This window comes from Chelonoidis abingdonii, chromosome 2, assembly GCF_003597395.2.
Source record: "Chelonoidis abingdonii isolate Lonesome George chromosome 2, CheloAbing_2.0, whole genome shotgun sequence".
NCBI classification, from domain to species: Eukaryota; Metazoa; Chordata; order Testudines; family Testudinidae; genus Chelonoidis; species Chelonoidis abingdonii.
In genome coordinates this window covers 91,281,667-91,302,395 of record NC_133770.1, presented here as the reverse complement: position 1 = coordinate 91,302,395, position 20,729 = coordinate 91,281,667, and the positions used below count along the sequence as shown (strand labels likewise).

At 37.0% G+C, this 20,729-nt stretch overlaps 1 protein-coding gene across 9 annotated transcripts in view; it reads left to right on the top strand.

Annotated features, from left to right (window-relative positions):
• Positions 1-20,729, top strand: part of LRRFIP2 (LRR binding FLII interacting protein 2) — a 125,707-nt gene that overhangs the window by 27,090 nt on the left and 77,888 nt on the right. For 6 of the 9 annotated variants that reach the window (XM_032792618.2, XM_032792619.2, XM_032792616.2 and 3 more), the window contains exon 3: positions 4,557-4,643. In XM_032792618.2, coding sequence (XP_032648509.1) covers positions 4,557-4,643 — 87 coding nt within the window. Of the gene's footprint in view, positions 1-4,556; positions 4,644-6,282; positions 6,334-10,534; positions 10,589-10,683; positions 10,729-19,761; positions 19,831-20,729 lie in introns of all 9 variants that reach the window. The other 3 variants (XM_032792617.2, XM_032792615.2, XM_032792624.2) reach the window with 2 other exon arrangements.

Genomic DNA, 20,729 nt, shown 5'->3' with positions numbered 1-20,729 from the left:
AAAAATGCAGAACACAATAACCCTTATGTTAAGAAAATTGTTGAAGTGGCTGCAGATAGCCTGACTGGTATACCAAAAGTAAACATGTTTGTTTTCAACTTCTAGAAAATTGGTGCAGAGAAATTAGACATTGAAAAGAAGTTGCCTGAGAGTAATCTTTCGTTGGTTTTATTTGGGAAACCATTCTATACAGTAGACTCTCTGTTCCTGTGTTGCATAACATTTTGGCTTTTGTTGTGTTTTTTTTTTATATGTATGTATATTATGCTAGAACAAGACTCCACTGTGTCTTCGTTGCTCTCAGTTTATTTTCCGCCTGCTAAAAGTCATCTACAAACAGTGATGAGATTGGTATTCTTTCAAACTGTTTTTCATTATGACACAATAAAATGAGACATTAGATTGGTTTGATCTTAATAATAGGATTGCTCCAGTCCTTCCTTGCAGGCTTTTATCAGCAATTTAAATAGTTAACAATGCTGGCATTAAAATTTGGCTTCAGAACGGTCACACTCTTAGCATAAGGGTAGTTCATACTTAAGTTAGAACTGTTGTTTTGAGACTGCCAGCAGACCAAGGCAGACTTCAATTTTATAACCATAATGGCTAGAGACTTTTTTATAAAAGCTTACGCCAAGTCTACGTGAAATCTTGAGTTTGTGATAAGCTGAGGTGTGAATCTAGCCTGCTGTGGACTGACACTGTGAACCCTGCTGGTGTGCATTAACAATTTGCATTTGTTAATGCACATTAGCAGGGTCTGCAGGAACAGTTAGTCTGCAGCAGGCTAGTGCAGCGTAGATTCACATCCTGACTTGCTGTAAACTAAATGTTGATGTAGATAAGTCCTAAGATTTTGGATCACAAGGTGCAGCCAGTAGACAAAAGTAAAAAATCCATTGAGCATACACTCAGCTTTAATGTTTAGTCATTTTGTAATAAATAGTTTACAGAACAAAATATCCTTGCTTTTTCATTTCCTGAATCATTGTGAACATTGCTTTGTTGTGTTTATCCTTTCACTTGCTGTCAGCCCCATTAGGCTGTTCCACACTTTCTTTTTCACAATGGCTTTTGAGTTTGTGGATTCCAGTGGTGACATGACCAAGGCCTTCAAGAGTATAGGCTTTTAAACTTGATTTCCTTGCGGTATCACCATATTGGTCACTGACAATATTCAGTGATTGAATTAAAATCATAATTCTGACAAATGTTTATTCATTTTGCCTTCACTGCTAAAACCTGAAAGGATTGGGAGGTGTGCTTTAAACTCTTTATGATAGAGTTGGTTCTGAAGACCCATTTCACTAATACTGGTTTGAGAGTTTAGTACTAACGAGCTCTTTAACTCTTACCCACTCAATAAAAGTGGCTGTGAATGTTTAACAAATGGCATATTTATGTCCAAAATCCCTCTTAGATGCAGGAAACATCACCAGGAAAATGCATGATGAAATCGAAGACATTCTCTATTTGACCTTCCTGAAAAGGAACCAGGAGAAGTCTTCTAACTTTTCAGTTTTGGTCTCTTTGCTGTCCCTTAAACAGTCTGAATTTTCATTGAGCTGTTTCATTCCATCTGGCTGCTATCTTGGTATTTCTTTCTCCAGTATAGGATTTATCTTTGTTCATCCTAGAGTCAGCAGGTTTCTGAAAGGCATTGTCCATATAGTTCCTCTGACACATGAGCCACATCCAGTTCTGTCATGGGATTTGACCTTGCAGTAATGAGGCTTACAGAGCCTTCATTTGAACTCCTGTCTGACTTTTCTTTGAACTGTCACTCTGTGCAAATGGTGTTCTTTCCAACTTTATCATCTGCATGGAGGGTTAGTGAGATCCAAGCCTTTATAGCTGACCCTTACCCTCACCACAGTGTTCCCTTTCACGGTTTCATAAAGATCAAGTGGTCCTGTGTCCTCATCTTAAACTCCTGATTAAAGTGATCTAACTTCCATCTCAGACTATAAATTTATATTTTTCTCTAAACCTCATTCACATCCCGAGGATGTCAGACAACACACTCTTTAGAATTGAAGAGAAGGCCCTTTAATTATATAAGTATGATCAATTTGCAAGGCTCCTTAAGAATTTCTGGCATGTGGATCCAGGGGTTAGTCTGTCTCTTCAGAAGTTTGTCTGAACGGATTTAAGTAAACATACGAAGAAGAAGGAACAGTTATTCCCCTTGTAACTATAATTCTTCAGGTAATTGTAATTCTTCAGATTATAATTCATACTCACCCACCTTCTCCATTTCTTCTGAATCTTGATATCAATTCTTGAATTAGTGGAAGGAACCGAGTTGTGTTTGTGGCCTTGCCCCCTTTTCAATCTTCAGATTTTGGCAAGTCACATCAGGGTGTTTGCGCACATGATTTCATCAGCTAAAATTTATAAATTAGTGCTCTAGGGAACTGTCTTCTAAAAATGAGTTTCCATATAGGCAGTCATCTTGAACCACAGTTACAGCTCTCTCCCGGTGAAGTCAGTATCTTGGAGAATCCATCTTCTAAATTTGCCACATGGATTTACAGCATTAAGAGGCTCTGAGAATAAGTTGCATGAACATAGAATATCTGGTATCTACAATTTTTAGACTAGTTGATTCAATAACAGTCCATAAGATTTGAGATGTGTTGGGTGGTAGTACTGTCACTTGATTTCTGGCAGATGTCAGTTTCAGATGTAGAAAGAAGCTTGGAGTTGATGGATACTTTCATGTATACCACTTTGTACATCTGAACCCACATGGAGTAAAGGTCACCTAAACTCCATTTCCCAAAAATAACCCTGTCCTGTTCAGATCATATAGCTGCATTCAGCAACGTTCTCTCTTGGTGTTTCCTTTATAAATCACTTTTCTGATGTTTATAACCCACCCATAAAGAGAGATGCACCATTTTTTCTCACTTTGGCATTCTGAAAAGTTACATTTTGAGCCCTTGGCTTGGATACATTGTCAATTACACATTTAATCTTTATTAAAACATGTATACGTCACCTCTTTATTTAAAAGTATATATAATTATCAAGCTTGCTGTGACTCTGTAAAGGTTTATCCAATAACAATTTACATCTTGTTTTTACACTTGCCTACATTTAGAAGAAGTTGAAAGTTTGACATTTAAGACAAAATGTTTAATGAACACAAAACTCATATTAATGTTAAAACCACACACAAATTAGTGTGAAATGAGATTGTCCCGCATCTGATTACTGTTACAAATAGTGTCTTATCAGCAAAATAGTGACTACTGCATGGTAACTACTGGTATTTTTATGCCATTTGCAGGGGAAAGAGCTAACTGTTGTACTATAAAATCCCTTGGAAACTTTGAAGTTTTTTAAATTTTAAAGAGTAAGTTTAATGTTAAATGGTGTGGGAGAGGTGGGGAAAATTAGAGTGAGAATAAAATGTTAACCACAGATGAATTTAGTTTGAGGCATTTCATATTTACCTAATTCCCTTCATGGAATGAATGATAGCTTTTATTATTCAGCTTTAAATTGTTAGTTATTTGTTAAATGCTACATTTTGATATATGAAGAAACTTTTGTTACTAGAAATCCTAACCATATCATTCGTTGTCTGATACAATTAGTTACCTATTTTCAGTTACTAATAAGTTATTAACTGTACATTAAACAATGATATGTCTGGGATTTCTAGTGATGATAAACCTGGCATACAATACATGGCTTAATTATTAAAAAAAATTAGAATTTTTTTCATGTTACTGTCCAACAATGTAAGAAATTTGAACTTGATTTCTACTCCTAAGCCTCTAGCTTCCTGAAGATCAATATATCATTCATTGACCCTTCTGGTTAAATCAGAAGTGGCATTAAGTGTCTGAAAAAGACCCTATTACTCATCTAGAATCATGCTACAGTGTATTGTCCATAAGGGTAAGGAATGAAATGGGGATTTAATTTAGGGCTCCAGCAGGGACACTCATCTTGTGCCTTTTCCTCCACGAATTTTACATTTTTCAATAATAGTTGACTTTGGTAATTTTCCCCTAAATATTAAGCTTTGTTTTTATAAATCCTTGCAAATGAGATTTGGGCTTTGTCCTGTGGTATGCATCTGTTGTAAGGTCTTTGAATTGTGTTTGTTATTGCTTATGTTTTAACTCAAAACATTGCTAACTTGGGCCTCTTGTTCTGCAAACCCAGTTGTGCTTAACACTATGCATGTCAACAGTCTTAATTGAAGGCATTAGAACTATTCATGTGCATAAAATTAAAATCTGTTAGTGTTTGTAGGCTTAGGCCTTTACCAACACTTGCTTTCTGTTTTAACTCTTTTGTCTGGTAGCGGTATCTTTAAAAATTCTGATATGTACTCTTTTTTTGTGGTTTTGTTCTTGACCTTACAACTGCTGCTTGCTGTCAAATAGATTTTTTTTTCCCCAATATGTACAAGCTGTTCATTAGAATCAGAATCTGTTTTTGTGGGGAAACTATTGTGTCAGGTATTCAAACACATTTTACAAAGCCAAGTGATTAAAAAGCTGCCTAACTTTTTATTACTTTCAATTAACTCATAGGCAGAAGCAAGGCTTGCAGCCAAACGGGCTGCTCGAGCAGAAGCAAGAGAGATACGTATGAGAGAACTAGAGCGACAACAGAAAGAGGTAATGTCAATTTTGCTATGCTTTATTATTTTGTACTAACCTTCTTAATTAATTGCCTTGTATTATGTTTCTTAAGAAAAGTTATTTAAAATGTTTCAGTATAGTGTAGCCATATGTCAGCATTTCCTGCATATGGTAGTCATTGCTATAGCTTTTTCCAGGGTAGTGCTGGAATTCAAATGAGTAACTTGCTCCATTCCTATCTCTGCGCATGCGTGGAAAGCGCTGCATATATGTAGTCATACTAAAATGTTAATTTCAAACTTCACTATTAACAAAGAATACTAAAGCAAAAAGGGGCTCAGCTATTTAAATATGACTGTAACACTTTTGCTTACCATACGACTACAAAAATATCTTTTGAAACATATGTCTTTTCTAATTTGGCATGAGACTCCAGTCATTGGAATGTTTTTGTAATAAACAGCAGTTTTGTATAATATAACTTGAACAAATGCAATAAATTAATTGCTTAAAAACAGAATCGCCCAAAGACATGGACTGACCTAAATGTTTTCCTTTGAAAATGGATTGTTGTCCTTTTAACTTGGTAATTTATTTTCAGTAAACAGTACATAGCACAACAGCACTGCCCGTATGAGTAACTCTGAATATACAAAAAGACTATTTTAATACTTTCATTAAAGGAACATCTTTAATTTGAAATCCAGGCAATTTTATAAAATGAATTAAAAAAAAATTTAAAATACCAAACCTGCCCCTGTGTCAGCTGACACTTCATATTGTTTTACAAGGACATTTTCTTGGTTTATAGATTTATTTCATTTTTTCCCCCTCTACTATTGCTGTGGAAAACCCATTCTGTAAGCAAGGGTATCTGATTGCACCCAAAATGCTGTCAATTGTTCAAAGTGAATCTTATTTATAATATTCCTAGTTGTTACTTTTAAAAATAAATCACCGTTCTATCTGAGTTTTTTTCCAAGTTGACGGTGTTCTGTTAAAAATGAAAAGAACAAATCTACAAGCATGGTACCCATCTGACTAATCTGTACAAAAGCGTTTGGACATAAGATACAGTTAATTGAAAAGGTTTTTTAGCAGGACTCCATGTTTTTCATCCTAAACACTAATGGGTATCATGGGAACACTAATGAAAAGTGATACATAGACGGTGGTGAAATGTATACAGAAAGCTGCCTTTTCACTTAGCATGCTTGTGGGATTATATGCCTCTTGGCCTCAATGAAGTGAATTGGAGTTTTCCCTTTGACTGCAACGAAACCAGGATTTCATCCCTCCCTGTCTGTCTGTTAAAGAATAAACACTCTAGTTAGTTCTGTAGACTATTCTGATATTCTTGCATTTATAATAATAAAAATGACATTCACTTGAAATGAATGAATTAAAAAATGGCAGTCTCTCTTAAATTCTTCCATAGAGTTGTGAGAGTTTGACAGTTTGGTGTGATGGTATGGAGCGAATTAGAAATCAAGGCAGAACTTCTTGAGGAACTTCTTTTGTATTTGGCTTTAATTATTCTAATTGTTACCTAAAATAAATTTACAGATCTCATATTCTGTGGTCAATTACATGTGACTGTGAATTGTAAATTGTACAAGATGATGTAATCTCTGAGACCTGTTCTGTATTAATTTTTTTTTTAAACATTTTGTAGCTTTCTCATCGCTCATATGATAGAAAATGGGGACGTATCCAAAAGTGGATGGTAGGCCAGGACTGCCTGTTGTGCATGTTGTTTACACTTTCAGAGCTAACATAGACTTGGAGGGAATAAATTTACTAATGGTTTGCAAAGCGTGAACACATTTTATGACTGATGGGGAAAAAATCATTACATAAGGTCACATATAGGACAGTGCACAGAGGCAAAAAACATTGGAAGTGTGCCATTTTCTCTTTCACAGTGAGTTTTTTTTAAAGTTTATACAATTACATTCAGAATGGAATTAAAGTAGCTTTATGTTGGCAAAGGCTTATTTTTAAAATTGTAAATGTTTCTACGTTAACTTACTTCCACATATTACTTTATCTTTTTTGTAGACCTGCCTTATTCTATATTCTTCCTTGATTAGACTGGCAGGTGTTTTCTTCCACAGATGATCCAGGCTATCTTTCAGTGGCTAATACTTTTCTTTAAACAAAACAAAAAGTCAGATTAAAATTGATTATACTGTACCTTCCAACTTTTCTTTCTATCTTTAAAAATAAGAGGGAGGGGCGGGCAGAGGCAGCTTACTCTTGCATTCTGGACTCCAAACTTCCAGTTAATTCCAGTGGGACTTTGGGGTGAAAAAGAATGCAAGTCTGGTTCCTCTAAATGGGATGGTATGGAGATAAGAGTTGAATTATAGCACAGTGCTCCTCAGTCTGTTTACTTTTATTCAGCTGTATTATTAGAGAACTGTTTTCACAAATTTGTAGGCCTATCTTTGCTTTTCTAAAAGCAAAATTCAGATATGATTTGTTTTATGAAAAGTTCTTAATATGTAATGATCTATACTAAGAAGATTAAAGTAAACCAGGTTCAAATATAATTTAGCAGAATGTAACTTCGAAGTATTAAAAACAGCACCATAATCAGGGATATTGTCAGCAATTCTATAGAGAAGTCTTATAGTTTTCAGAGGTTTGAATGTTCACATTTTTGTGCTAACCCTTACAAATTGAGTTTATAGCTAGAAGGAATGAATTTATTCATTTTTTTCACTCCAAATTGCATGTAATCCATTTAACAAGAAAAACTGAAACGTGTCCAGGCATTTAACCTTTTAATGTATTTCTTTAGAAGACGTTTGTTGATTTGTTTGCTTTCCTTAAAGGTGTAAGAGCATGAACTTTGTTTTTTATTTTTGGATTGATTGTAACCTATTAATAAAAATTGCCATGCTATTAATGTTCAAAGAGTACATTTCCAGATGCCATGTTGAATTTTTTTTTTTCAGTTTCTGGTTTGTTACATGCTTAGTAGCACTGAGATAATGCATGGATGGGTTTTGGAGAGGAAAAGGAAGTTAGAAGAAATATTTTATCAAGTTAGAAGAAATATTTTTTAAAACTTTGATTAGCTTCTAAATGTCAAACAATTTTGTAGGCTAGGGATTTACTCTATTTGATTGTTGGAATATTGTAACCATATCATCTGGGTTCTATGGATTGTAGTTCCAAAGTTGATTCACATATTAAACATCACACTGACTTCATAGCCTGCTGAAATTGCAACTGAATCAGTCTGTTTAATTTTACTTTTATCTTGTCAATCCTCCACAAACTGTTTATTTTAAATGCAGTTATCTCAGGGTCCAAGTGCTTATTATTCATTATAGTTTAATATATTTGTTAGGGTTTGTCTTCACTGGAGAGTTGACTTGAGATTTAACTCTAGCGCAGCAGTCGGCAACCTTTCAGAAGCGGTGTGCCGAGTCTTAATTTATTCACTCTAATTTAAGGTTTTGCGTGTCAATAATACATTTTAACCTTTTTAGAAGGTCTCTTTCTATAAGTCTATAATATATAACTAAACTATGGTTGTATGTAAAGTAAGTAAGTTTTCAGACTGTTTAAGAAGCTTTATTTAAAATTAAATTAAAATGCAGAGCCCCCCAGACTGGTCGCCAGGACCCGGGCAGTGTGAGTGCCACTGAAAATCAGCTCTCGGGCCGACTTCGGCGCTTGTACCATAGGTTCCCTACCCCCGCTCTAGTGCAACTCCACCAGGAGTCCCATCTCTATATACACAAATCCTTCAATTGAGTGTGGTGCTGCAATTAACGAGAGTTGCCTAACCTAGCCAGGGGTAGTCTATACCCCTGGATTTAGAGTTATCACCAGTTGCTCATACAATCACTCTGTGCAGCTCAAGTTTTGTTTTGCTGTGTGCCCACTCACTTGAGTTAATTCCTCTCTAGTTAACCTAGCTCAAGTATAGATAATCAAAATTAACTCTGTGGTGATGACATCGCCTTAAACATCATCAGTGTTTGTGTGCTGCCATACCAACTCTTTGGCATCTCTGGTCCCATGCTAGGGTGTATGTGTGTGTGTAGATTTCCATTTTTGTTCCGCTGTGTGATGGCCTGCCTTATCCTGAGAATTCAGTCTAGTCCCTCAAAGGAGGATCAGGTTGTCAACTGGTTGCTGGACACCCGGTTGGTGCCTCCTGCCCAGTGATACTGGACCATCACTGTCCTGATGTTTTTTTGGTCTCTGCATTGACAGGCATTTGAGTGGATTTCATTCTCCCTTAGATTCTTGGCCATCTGCTTAACTTTCTGTTGCCTTTAAGCAGAATTCAGATCTGCCTAAATGCCTTCCTTGGTTTCGATCATAAGCCAGGCCTGGCATCTTTGTTAGACAAAGCATACATCCTAAACACCTACCCTTTTAAAATTGATAATGATATATGGTAACTAGCAGAAATGATCACCAGCTTCGACAATCTGCCTGTAATGGACACTGCAGTGTTCACTAAGATCTGTGATTGAGAGTGCTGACTACTTTACAGTTGCTTGCCATTTCTTGGTTATGTAGGCAGGATAGCCTTTTGTGATGGATTATATAGAGGTAAAAATTGCCAAAGAGTGCCCAAGCACATGTCGAGTAATGCACTCTGGAATATATTACTGCAATGCTCAGGGAAAAGGAATGTTGGCCAACAGTTGCACAGGCATAGTTGGGGGAGTTTTTTTGTATATACCAAAATATGTGTTATGAATTCTTAAGGAGGGCAACCATTTGCCAATTTTGGCTGCTTCCAGAGGCAGGCCACTGTTAGCCACAAAGGTTACTTATCATGTATTATCCATTTTGAACACGGACACATCATTTTTGGAATCAAGCATGTGGTTGAAAGCTTGGTTAAAAGTGTAGTATAAATGAGGGACCCTAAGTCCCAAACTAATATCACTTCTGTTACAGTCTAAAAGGTGTTGCTGGAATGGACTCCTTTACCTGTTGATAGGTGAGGTCTAACTGCTAGCACTTTATGACCTTTTGAGACGTGGAAGACTAGAGAGGGCAAGAAAATTTGTTTTGAAGGACTTGTATTTTTTTACAAGTGGGTCCAGTTCAAATGTGAAGTTTTATACTGAATCTTTTAAATTGAAACAGAATTTCATAGTGTATTTATTCCCTGCAACTCAGTAGTTCTCAAACTTTTGTACTGGTGACCCCTTTCACATAGCAAGCCTCTGAGTGTAATCACCTCCTTCCTCCAAATTAAAATCAGGTTTTTTTACATATTTAACACCATTATAAATGCTGGAGGCAAAGCGGGGTTTGGGTGGAGGCTGACAGCTCCTGGCCCTCCCCCCCATGCAATAACCTCGTAACCCCCTGAGGGGTCCCGACCCCCTGTTTGCAACCCCCTGCTGTAACTAAACATTTTTTATGTTTAAGATGCTTCTGGCAATTAAAATAATAGTTTTTCCCCCTCTTTTATTTTTTGTTTCCAGTTTTCCCACAAAGGTTCCCTTATTTTCAGGTTATAGTAAACCCTCCCCAATTCTTCAGTAACTTTGGAATCAACTTTCACAATCTTGTTTTGATAAACTTCTCTAGAGTGTAATTCTTGGGTTTCTTTTGTTTGTTTTTAGTTTTTAATGAGACTCTTCTACATTTATTCTAGATATCATATTTCTGCCCAACCAGCAAAAGATTGTCCATTTTTTACCTTTAATTAAATAGTACGTCACTTCAACTGCACTTTCTTAACATAGTGTGGTAGACATCTGCCTTAGAGTCGAAATGAAAGCAATGTTCGTCTGACATGAATTGATTCATTTGCTTCAGTTGATTTTCCAAACTCTTATCTGTGTGGAAGATAAGTACTGCATACTCTTCTGTTTGCTTGCTTTTATTTTGTTCATCTTTTTTTCATTAAATAACTTTTTACATTTCTTCTTTCTCAGGAAGATTCAGAGAGAGCCAGGTATTCTCTCCCGTCTAGTCATCATTCCTATCTGGTTTGTGCTAATCTATAAACTCTCCCTTCTCCCTGTTAGGCTTTACTTTAACAAACAAACATTTAACTTCATTTTGCTTTCATTTTTCTTATCAGGGAGCGGATGACTTGGTGTCTGCTCGAAGTATTGGCAGTCATAGGGTTAGTACATAGTTTGTATGAACTTTGATGCTACATGCAACTTATCTGTTTTAATCAATATAAATGGGGTAGTGTGTTAACGTCAACATTTTAATTGTATCTTGTATCAATTTATTGGAATCTTTAATAAATCTTTAAAATCTCATTGTGTTTGTACTATGAGATACCTTGCCCCCCCCCCCCAGCCCGAAACACTTAAGCTACTAAATTCTAATACAAATATAAAATAATTAACTTAGTGTGAGTTTGGAAATAAGGCCCAAAACATAAGCAGTTCAGATATTGATTACATAGAATAATTTTACTTCCATTGGAAGCAAACTAAAAAAGTCACATACAGTAACTCCTCACTTTAAGTCGTCCTGGTTAATGTTGTTTCATTGTTGTGTTGCTGATCAATTAGGGAACATGCTCATTTAAAGTTGTGCAGTGCTCCACTCTTACATTGTTTGGCTGCTTGCTTTCTCCACAGCTGGCAGCCTCTCTACGTCATGTCTTCTCCCCCAGCAGTTCCCGCCCACTGGCAGACCCCACGGATCAGCACCTTCCCCTTCCTCCTCCCCACACCCATGGCAATCAGCTGGCTTGTGGTGTTTCAGGGGGAGGAGCGAGGACTCGGTGTGCAGGCTTGTGGCGCAGTGTAGGAAGTAAAGGGGGAGAAAGTGGGGGGAGAAGAGACAGGTCAAGGTTGGGGACTTGGGGGATGAGGGGGAGTAGGGTTGAGCCCCCCACCCCGCCCCTGGTGCTAGCGGAGTAGGGGAAGATGCCACTGCTGCACAATGTGCTTCTCCTCGCCTACAGCACCTTCAGCCTCCTTGCCTGCCTCATCTCCAGTGCCAGTGGGCTGTGCACGTGTAGGGTAAGGCAGGGGCACCTCCCAACTATAGTACTATACAGTATGTACCATATGTTTGTAAACACACATCACGTGCACACTACTTTCTCTCCCTGCCCACGTAGTATTAAATTGCTTGTTTAAAAGTATTTAAAATGTATATGATGCCTTTTATCTGGCAAAAAAAAAAAAAAAATCTCTGGAACCTAACCCTCCCCCCATTTACATTAATTCTAATGGGGAAATTGGATTTGCTTAACATCATTTCACTTAGTCACATTTTTCAGGAACATAACTACAATGTTAAGTGAGGAGTTACTGTACTTAGTGTTAGCCAGGGTGGATTTGATGTAAATGAAATTGATTTAAATCAGTAGTAAGGAAGACTCGATTTAATCATGGATTTCTACATAAAAGTGCATTCTTCTTGGTTGTTATAACCTTAATACATATTCTTCCCAACTCAGAGGTATATGTAGATTTCGTTTTTAGAAGGTACACACTATACATTTAAGTGATTTATTTTGAAAACTTTTCAGATTAGTTTTACCGTTATATCAGAAAATGAATGATTGTTTGGTTATTTCATTTACCAAAGGTATTTGAAGCAGATGTTTATGAAGTCACTGGGGAGTGAACTATCTCCATTTCAACAGGTTAATCATTAATATTTGGAGGATTTTCTTGCCATGCTGTATTAGGAGGAGAACATCACCAGACAGACATGTAAATTGTTGTACTTAAGTAAAACAACAACATTTATGTAGTCTGGATTTTTTCTTCAACAGCAAACAGACAGTATTTTAACAAAACAAGCATATGAATTTTTGAATTTTTAATTAAACATTCAAGTTTTTCTTTGTTGCACTGTTTGCATTTTGCATGCATGCCTGTCTTACCCACAGATAGAGGAACTTCATTAAAATATTCCCAAACTGGGTCTCTTTTATGGCCTGCTGCCATTATAGGTTTTCTTTTCTAATGAGAGATTGGTATGGTAGATCTCAGGTCAATGAAGGCTACACTCAGAAAGACCTCAAGACTTCTGGAATACAGGTCTGTCTCATCTTACGTAGGGGTTCTGTTCCGCGATTAGCGCGTAAAGCGAAAACCATGTATAGTCAAAATTACATTGAGTTGAATGGCGGGTGGAATCGCCCGCACTACAGAAACAGTATTTAAATTATTTTTCTCTTTTTTTTTTTTTTTGCCGACTGCGTAAAGCTGAAATCGCCCATGTTAAATGCACGTAAGATGTGTCAGACCTGTACGCTGCTCAAACAGTTTCACTTTTGTTTCTACTGCCTGTCCCTCCCTTCTCACATTTGTTTCCAGATGTCTTGTCCTTGTCCAGATCTATTTCACCCCCAACAATCGTCTATTCATTGAACTTTTTGAAACTGCACTTTTAGAGAGATGTAAAGGATTGACTCTGTGTACACAAATTTGCAGAGGGAAAATAGGGTTGAGGTCTGTTATTTCTCACCTCTATATATTATTTATGTATGCATTTAAAACATTTTTGCCATCAACAAGCATATTATCTCTGGAGACACAAATCCACAGTTTGATAACTGCAAAACTGAACGTCTCTAATGGTATCTTCTAGACTGAGCAATGAGTCCCATTGAGTAGATAGAAAGATTAACCTAAATAATATATGCAGAAGCCCCTGGAGCCCCGTAGGATTGCCCTAATCCATGAACTATTGGAACTCATTTACAAAACTTTTCTTAAACATTACATGAGTGTATAGTCTCAGACTATAAAATTAGAATTGATAATCCCTATTCCATGATGAGATATCTTTGATCTATAATGTATCTTAATTAAAACTGTTTAGATAAGTGTTTTCCTCAAAAGGCATTTTATCAAAAAATCTGATTTAAATTAAAAAATAACTAATTGATTTTTATCCATCCTGGTGTTAGCACATTTACAGTACAACTTTAAATAGACAGACAGTATTTAAAACTTAGGTAAAGTCATTGTACTTGAGCATCACATGTTCTTCTTCCAAACATGCTGAGGATTATAAACTTGTATAGTCATGTACATGTATATTATCAGTACATTAAAATAATTCAAGCTGTGTCTGTAGCTGCTAGCATTCATCAGCTGTGCACTGAGGTCAGTGACTTGCCTGCCTGGTACGAAGGTTGCGGATCTCTCGAGGCATCTAGACAGACTTATGTGTAGTGCTGGGGAGGAGCCGGTGGTCGTGGTACATTAGGTTACCAATGACATAAGGAAGGGTAAGGAGAGATGTCCTGGAAGCCAAATTTAGGCTGCTAGGGAAGAGACTGAAATCCAGGACCTCTATGGTGGCATTCTCAGAATGCTCCAGTTCCATGCGTAGGCCAGGTAGGCAGGGCAGAGCTTCAGAGTCTCAATGCATGGATGAGACAGTGGTGTAGAGAGGAGGGGTTTACGTTCATTAGGAACTGGGGAAACTTTGGGATGGGGGGAGCCTATACAGGAGAGTGGGCTCCGCCTAAACCAAAGTGAACCAGACTGCTGGCACTAAACATTAAAAAGGTTGTAGAGCAGTTTTAAACTAGGAGATGGGGGAAGCCGACTGCTGAAAGGCATGTGATGGACACAGACTTCTCTTAGGGGAGATATAGGGAATTCCAGGTTATAGTCAGGAACAGAGGACAGAAGAGGATATGTAAGGGCCAGATCAGATGATAAACAGTCACATAAAAAAGAATCTGGCACATCAGAAAAGGGCAGACAAATAAACAGGGACAAGTTTTTAAAGGCTTGTACACAAATGCTAGAAGTCTAAATAAGATGAGTGAACTAGAGTGCCTTGTAATAAAGGAGGATATTGATATAATAGACATCCAGAAACCTGGTGACTGAGAGCAATCAGTGGGACACAATCATTCGGGTACAAAATAATCGGAAGAACAGAACAGGTCGTGCAAGGAGAGGAGTGGCACTATATGTGAAGAAAATGTAGATTCAAATGAAGTAAAATCTTAAGCGAATCCACATGTTCTGTAGAATCTCTATGGATAGAAATTTCATGCTCTACTAAAAATATAACATTGGGGATCTATTGTTGACCACTGACCAGGACAGTAATCGTGATGATGAAATGTAAGGGAAATTAGAAATGCTATTAAAATTAAGAACCAGTAATAGTGGGGGATTTCAGTTATCCCCATATTGACTGGGAACATTTCGCTAGGTCAAATGCAGAGATAAATTTCTTGATACTTTAAATGACTGCTTCATGGAGCAGCTGGTACGGGAACCCACAAGAGGAGAGGCAACTCTAGATTTAATCCTGAGTGAAGTGTAGGAGCTGGTCCAAGAGGTAACTACAGCAAGACCGCTTGGAAATAGTGACATAATACAATAGCATTCAGCATCCCTGTCTGGGGAAGAACACCTCAACAGCCCAACACTTGTGCCATTTAATTTAAAAAGAGGAACTATACAAAAATGATAGGTTAGTTAAACAAAAGTTAAAAGGAAACGTGACTAAGTGAAATCCCTGGAAGTTGGCACGGGCCTTTTTAAAGACACCATAATAGAGGCCCACTTCAATGTATACCCCAAATAAGAAACAAGTAAAGAACTAAAAAAGAGCCACCATGGCTTAACACCATGTAAAAGAAGCAGTGAGAGATAAAAAGACTTCCTTTAAAAAGTGGAAGTCAGATCCTAGTGAGGCAAGTAGAAAGGAGCACAAACACTGCCAGCTTAAGTGCAAGAGTGTAATAAGAAAAGGCAAAGAGGAGTTTGAAGAACGGCTAGCAAAAACTCCAAGGTGGTAATAAAATGTTTAAGTACATCAGAAGCAGGAAGCCTGCTAAACAACCAGTGGGGCCCTTGACGATCGAAATAACAAAAGGAGCGCTTAAGACGATAGTCATTGTGGAGAAACTAAAGGATTCTTTGCTTCAGTCTTCACGGCTAGGATGTTAGGGAATTCCCAAACGTGAGCTGGCTTTTGTAGGTGACAAATCTGAGGAACTGTCACAGATTGAAGTGTCACTAGAGAGGTTTTGGAATTAATTGATAAATTCAACATTACAAGTCACCGGAACCAGATGGCATTCACCCAAGAAGTCTGAAGAAACTCAAATGTGATAAGCTGCAGAACTATAATAGGGTTATAACCTGTTCTATATACTCAGCTTGTACCGATGACTGAAGTTAGCTATCTAACACCAATATTAAAAAGGGCTCTAGAAGGTGATCCCGGCATATAAACCGGTAAGTGCTAACGTCCGTACGGGCAAATGAGTGAAACAATAGTTAAGAATAAAATTGTCAGACACATAGAAAAACATAAACTGTTGAGCATAGTCAACATGGTTTCTGTAAAAGGAAATCATGTCTTACTAATCTATTAGAGTTCTTTGAAGGGGTCAACAAACATGTGGACAAGGGAATCCAGTGGACATAGTGTAATATAGATTTTCGGAAAGCCTTTGACAAGGTCCCTCACCAAAAGTCTTATGTAAATTAACAATGTCATGGGAAAAAGGAAGGTCTTCATGGATTGAGAACTGTTAAAAGACAGTTGAACAAGGGTAGGAATTAATTGTAAATTCTCAGAATGGAGAAGGGTAACTAGTGGTGTTTCCCAGGGTCAGTCCAGGACCAATCCTATTCACTTTATTCATAAATGATCTGGAGAAAGGGGTAAACAGTGAGATGGCAAGTTTGCAGATGGTTCTAAACTGCTCAAGATAGTTAGAACCAAAGCAGATTGTGAAGAACTTCAAAAAAAGATCTCACAAAACTAAGTGATTGGGAACCAACAATGGCAAATGCAATTAATGTGGATAAATGTAAAGTAATGCACATTGGAAAAAATACACCCAACTATTACATACAATATGATGGGAACTAATTTAGCTACAATGAGTCAGGAAAAAGACTTGGCGTCAATCGTGGATAGTTCTCTGAAGATCCACGCAGTGCGCAGAGGCGTTCAAAAAGCAACAGGATGTTAGGATCATTAAAAAAGGGATAAGAGAATAAGATGAGAATATTATTGCCCTATATAAATCCATGGTAAACGCCCCACATCTCGAATACTGTGTACAGTGGTCTCCTCACCTCAAAAAAGAATATTCTAGCACTAGAAAAAAGTTCAGAAAAGGGCCACTAAAATGATTAGGGGTTTGGAGAGGTCCCATATGAGGAAAGATAAAGAGGCTAGGCCTCTTCAGCTTGGCAAAGAGGAGACTAATAGGGGATGTGATAGAGGTATATAAAATCATGAGTGATGTGGAGAAAGTGGATAAGCAAAAGTTATTTACTATGTCCCATAATAACAAAGAACTATGGTCACCAATGAATTAAATAGGTCGCAAGTTTAAAATAAAAAAGGAAGTTCTTCACACAGCGCACAGTCAACTTGTGGAACTCCTTACCTGAGGAGGTTGTGAAGGCTGGGACTATGACAAGGTTTAAAAGGGAACTGGATAAATTCATGGTGGCTAAGTCCATAAATGGCTATTAGCCAGGAAGGGTGAAGAATGGTGTCCCTAGCCTCTGTTCATCAGAGGATGGAGATGGATGGAAGGAGAGATATCACTTGATCTAAAAATGTTTCTCCTCGTTCCCTTGCCTCTTCCTTCTCTTCTCTTTGCTGCTTTTCTACCTTCTTTTTCTCCCAGTTCCCCTCCTCTTCCTTTCTCATTCATTCTTTGTTTCCCTTCCACTTCCCTCTCATCTTCTCTTCCTCTGCCCTAAGAGTTGCTTCCCTCTCCTAGTTCTCTACACACTTCTTACTGCTCAAATCTACTTTTTGACCCTTGCATTTCTGTCTCCTCCTTTCCTATGGTGGCTTTTCTTTCACACTTAGGACCACACAGATCTCTCTCTGTTCTGTTTTGGCACTTTTTTGCAGAAGTGGAGAACACGCCTTCTTATTTCTTCATTATTCACTTTTAGCAGGAGCCCACCCACAAGAGACTTGCAAGCTATTCTGTTCACTGGCTTCAGACCCATAGAAAACAATTTTGTAATGATGGTATGTGTGGCAGTTTACCAACATCTGCAGCTCCTTTCCTTCAATCTGTTTCCATTTCTTTGACCATCCTTTCCTCCCAGTCTTATGACAGACTTCCCCCCCAGACTCAGACAAAAGCAGGAAAGGGGCAGTGTTTAACGCTAAAAATCAATTCTCCACCAGAGTATTTTGTATCTTAAAGAAAACAAATGTTGAGCTTTTCTTATATCCAGTAATACTGTGAAGATCCTTAAGTATGATTCATCTCAGTAGTAACATTAAATAAATTATCTATTTGCTTTTCTGTTTTCATCACTCCATAAGAGAGAAGAGTTCTAGAAAACAAAAAGAGGAACATTGTAATGTCAATATTAAGGGAATGAAATGGCTAATTACAGACTAATGGTTAATTTCAATCTCAGTAAACTTTTTTTTAAAGCATCTTACTGCGTGGATAGAACTGGAACATAAGAAATTGTCAATGTGAGTTTACAAAGAACAGGTCTTGTCAGAGAAAGTTGAAATTTTTGAAAAATGATTAAAAGTTTACTACTGAGCAAGTGATAACTGTGTGGTAAATGGATTTTAGTCAAACATTTGATAAAGTATTTCTGCAATATACATTGTTATACCTGTTTTCCATCGATAACTTATAATAGATGTATGTATATGTGTAAATGTAATTACAGAAATTCTGCACAAAATAGCTTGGCAGAATTTGATTTTTACTTTTCATAATTTCAACAGAACTGTTTTTAAACTGTTTTTTCTAGTTTTATCTATTTGTGTTCACACTTGCATAAAGTTATGACTTAAGCATATTTTGTATTTTATTTTAATTTTCACAGTTGCAGGAAATTATGGGAGAGGGTTAGAGTATGGAGGGAGTCAGACAATTATGTAATGATAGTAGATGTTGAGACTTAAATTAAAGGTTTCTAACGATTAAAACTCAAATAGCCAATATCACATGTCAAAATATACAAAGTAAATATCGCTAAAGCAAAATCTAATAAGTTCCCCAGCAGCATTTTTCTTTCTTTGCCTATCATAACATTTTTATTGATGGAAATATTTTTGTTTTTGTGTGTGTACAATGAAATCAATGTTTAGTTACACGTTCTGATAAAAATCTAATCTCTTTCAAGCTTAAAAATAGTCAAGCTTGGTTCCTCAGTTAATGCAAACAACACTTCATTTATGAGGCTAATATTCAATATGCTTTTCTCTAAAGCAGACCATCTCTGACTCTTCTTTTTGGAAGACAAACTTAAATCTTGTTGTTATCAGTAGAAGCTAGAAGATGACTAGTTACCAAATGTCAGAAAATAAAAACAAATCTTCTTTGCATTTATTATTTATATTATGATAGTGCTCATGTAGTCTACCTAGCCAGTCTCAGGTAGTGAGTCTCAGAGCCTGGGTCTACATACTCATGGGGCTAAGGCTACCAAGCTATTTAAGTGCTTTGCTAAATTGTGCCCTAAATGAAATTAGTAATGGCATATTTTACATTCAAAACCATTGAGAATGTTGGTTTCCTTTATATGTCTGGTCATGTTTTAAAGTTAATATCTGTAATATAGTATAACTTACCTTTTGCTATAAAATATCACTGGGACTTTTTAAATGAAATTGCCGTAGAACTGTATTCATAGATTATAAGTAAGGCAAAGAAATTGAGGTACTTAATGAGAAAACAGAAGTGCTAGATGTTAAATTAATATAAGAAAAAACATGCACATATAATAGATATGTAGGTCTTATTATTATGCTGTATTTTTGAAAAGTGTATATGAATGTATTCCATGACAGAAAACATTAATAAATGCACCTACCCACACCAGAAATTAGAGAAACTAATTTGGTAGATAAACATTAGCCTTTCTTCGTCTTTCCAAAGAGAAAATAATTTGCTGAAAGCAGTCATATTTCTCATTCTTTAAGAAATAAAACACAATTAAAGAAAGCACAAACTAGTGGTTAGAAATCGCACATGAGATGGTCATTCATAGTACTTGTCAGTGGTGATCACGCAACTCACTCTTAAATTATACTGTCATTCCTAGTGCATAAAATTAGCTTTATTACGCTGCTCACCATGCATAGAGTACAGATTTATATATATCTCTACGTTAAAAGCAGTTTTTTATTTTGAATTTATATACTGTTTATATATTTGAAATTCATAATCTTCTACAATTTAATTCCTAAGAGTTCATCTTTGGATGTCAGTGGGTCTCGTAGCAGCAGAACAAGCACCCCCAGGAGGAGAGATCTTGTGGTGTGTAACCTGGAAATGAGCATTTTTGACTTGTTCATGTAATATAACATTTTGTGTGCCTACTGATCAAAAATAGTAATAAAATACTGAACACTTATTTCAGCTAGAACACATTATTTTAATGGAAAACAGTAGCTACTGGAGTGTGTTGTTTGTATAATACAGCTTTCTTCCAATGAAAGTGTATTTAAAGACTCTAAGAAATCTGTGGCTTGAGTTTTATTTTGGCTCAGCAAACCAATGTGGGAACATTGTTGTGGGAAGAGGTGGTCTTTCAGTTCCTCAACAGAAATGTGTTGAGATGACAAAGCTTGAAAACCATTGCCTTAAATTAAATGTAGATTCTCTGCTGCAGCTTTTGGCAGGAGACTGCTTCAAGCTTCAATTTGTAGATTGCTCAAGCCATATCTTTTTGGGGTAGATACTGCACTTTTAGTTTCATGAGCTGGGCTGAAATAAGAAAATGAAGGATAACTATTATTCTAGCTTAGACAATTTTATCTGTAATGTTCATATGCAGATTTTAATGTCTTCTGAAGTTGTTGAATTGTTAATGAATTATGATTACGGTTCCGTATTTATCACAGAGGTTGTGGTAGTCATGGAGTCTGTGACTTTCTGCAACCTCTGTGACTTCTGCATCAATTAGTGTGGCTGACCCCTGCTGTGGTTCTGCAGTCAGCCACTCAGGCGGCCCCGCAGCCAGCCATAACAGCCACTGCTGGAGCGGTATCAGCCCTGGGGCCAGCTGCATCGGCTATTGCTCAGGTGGCCCTGGGCAACTGGCCCCAGGGACTGCCCGAGCCAGGGCCGTCCTTAGGATTTATGGTGCCCTAGGTGGGATTATTAAATTGGTGCCCCTGAGCCTGTCTTGCTCTTAGCAACACAAACATAAGCTT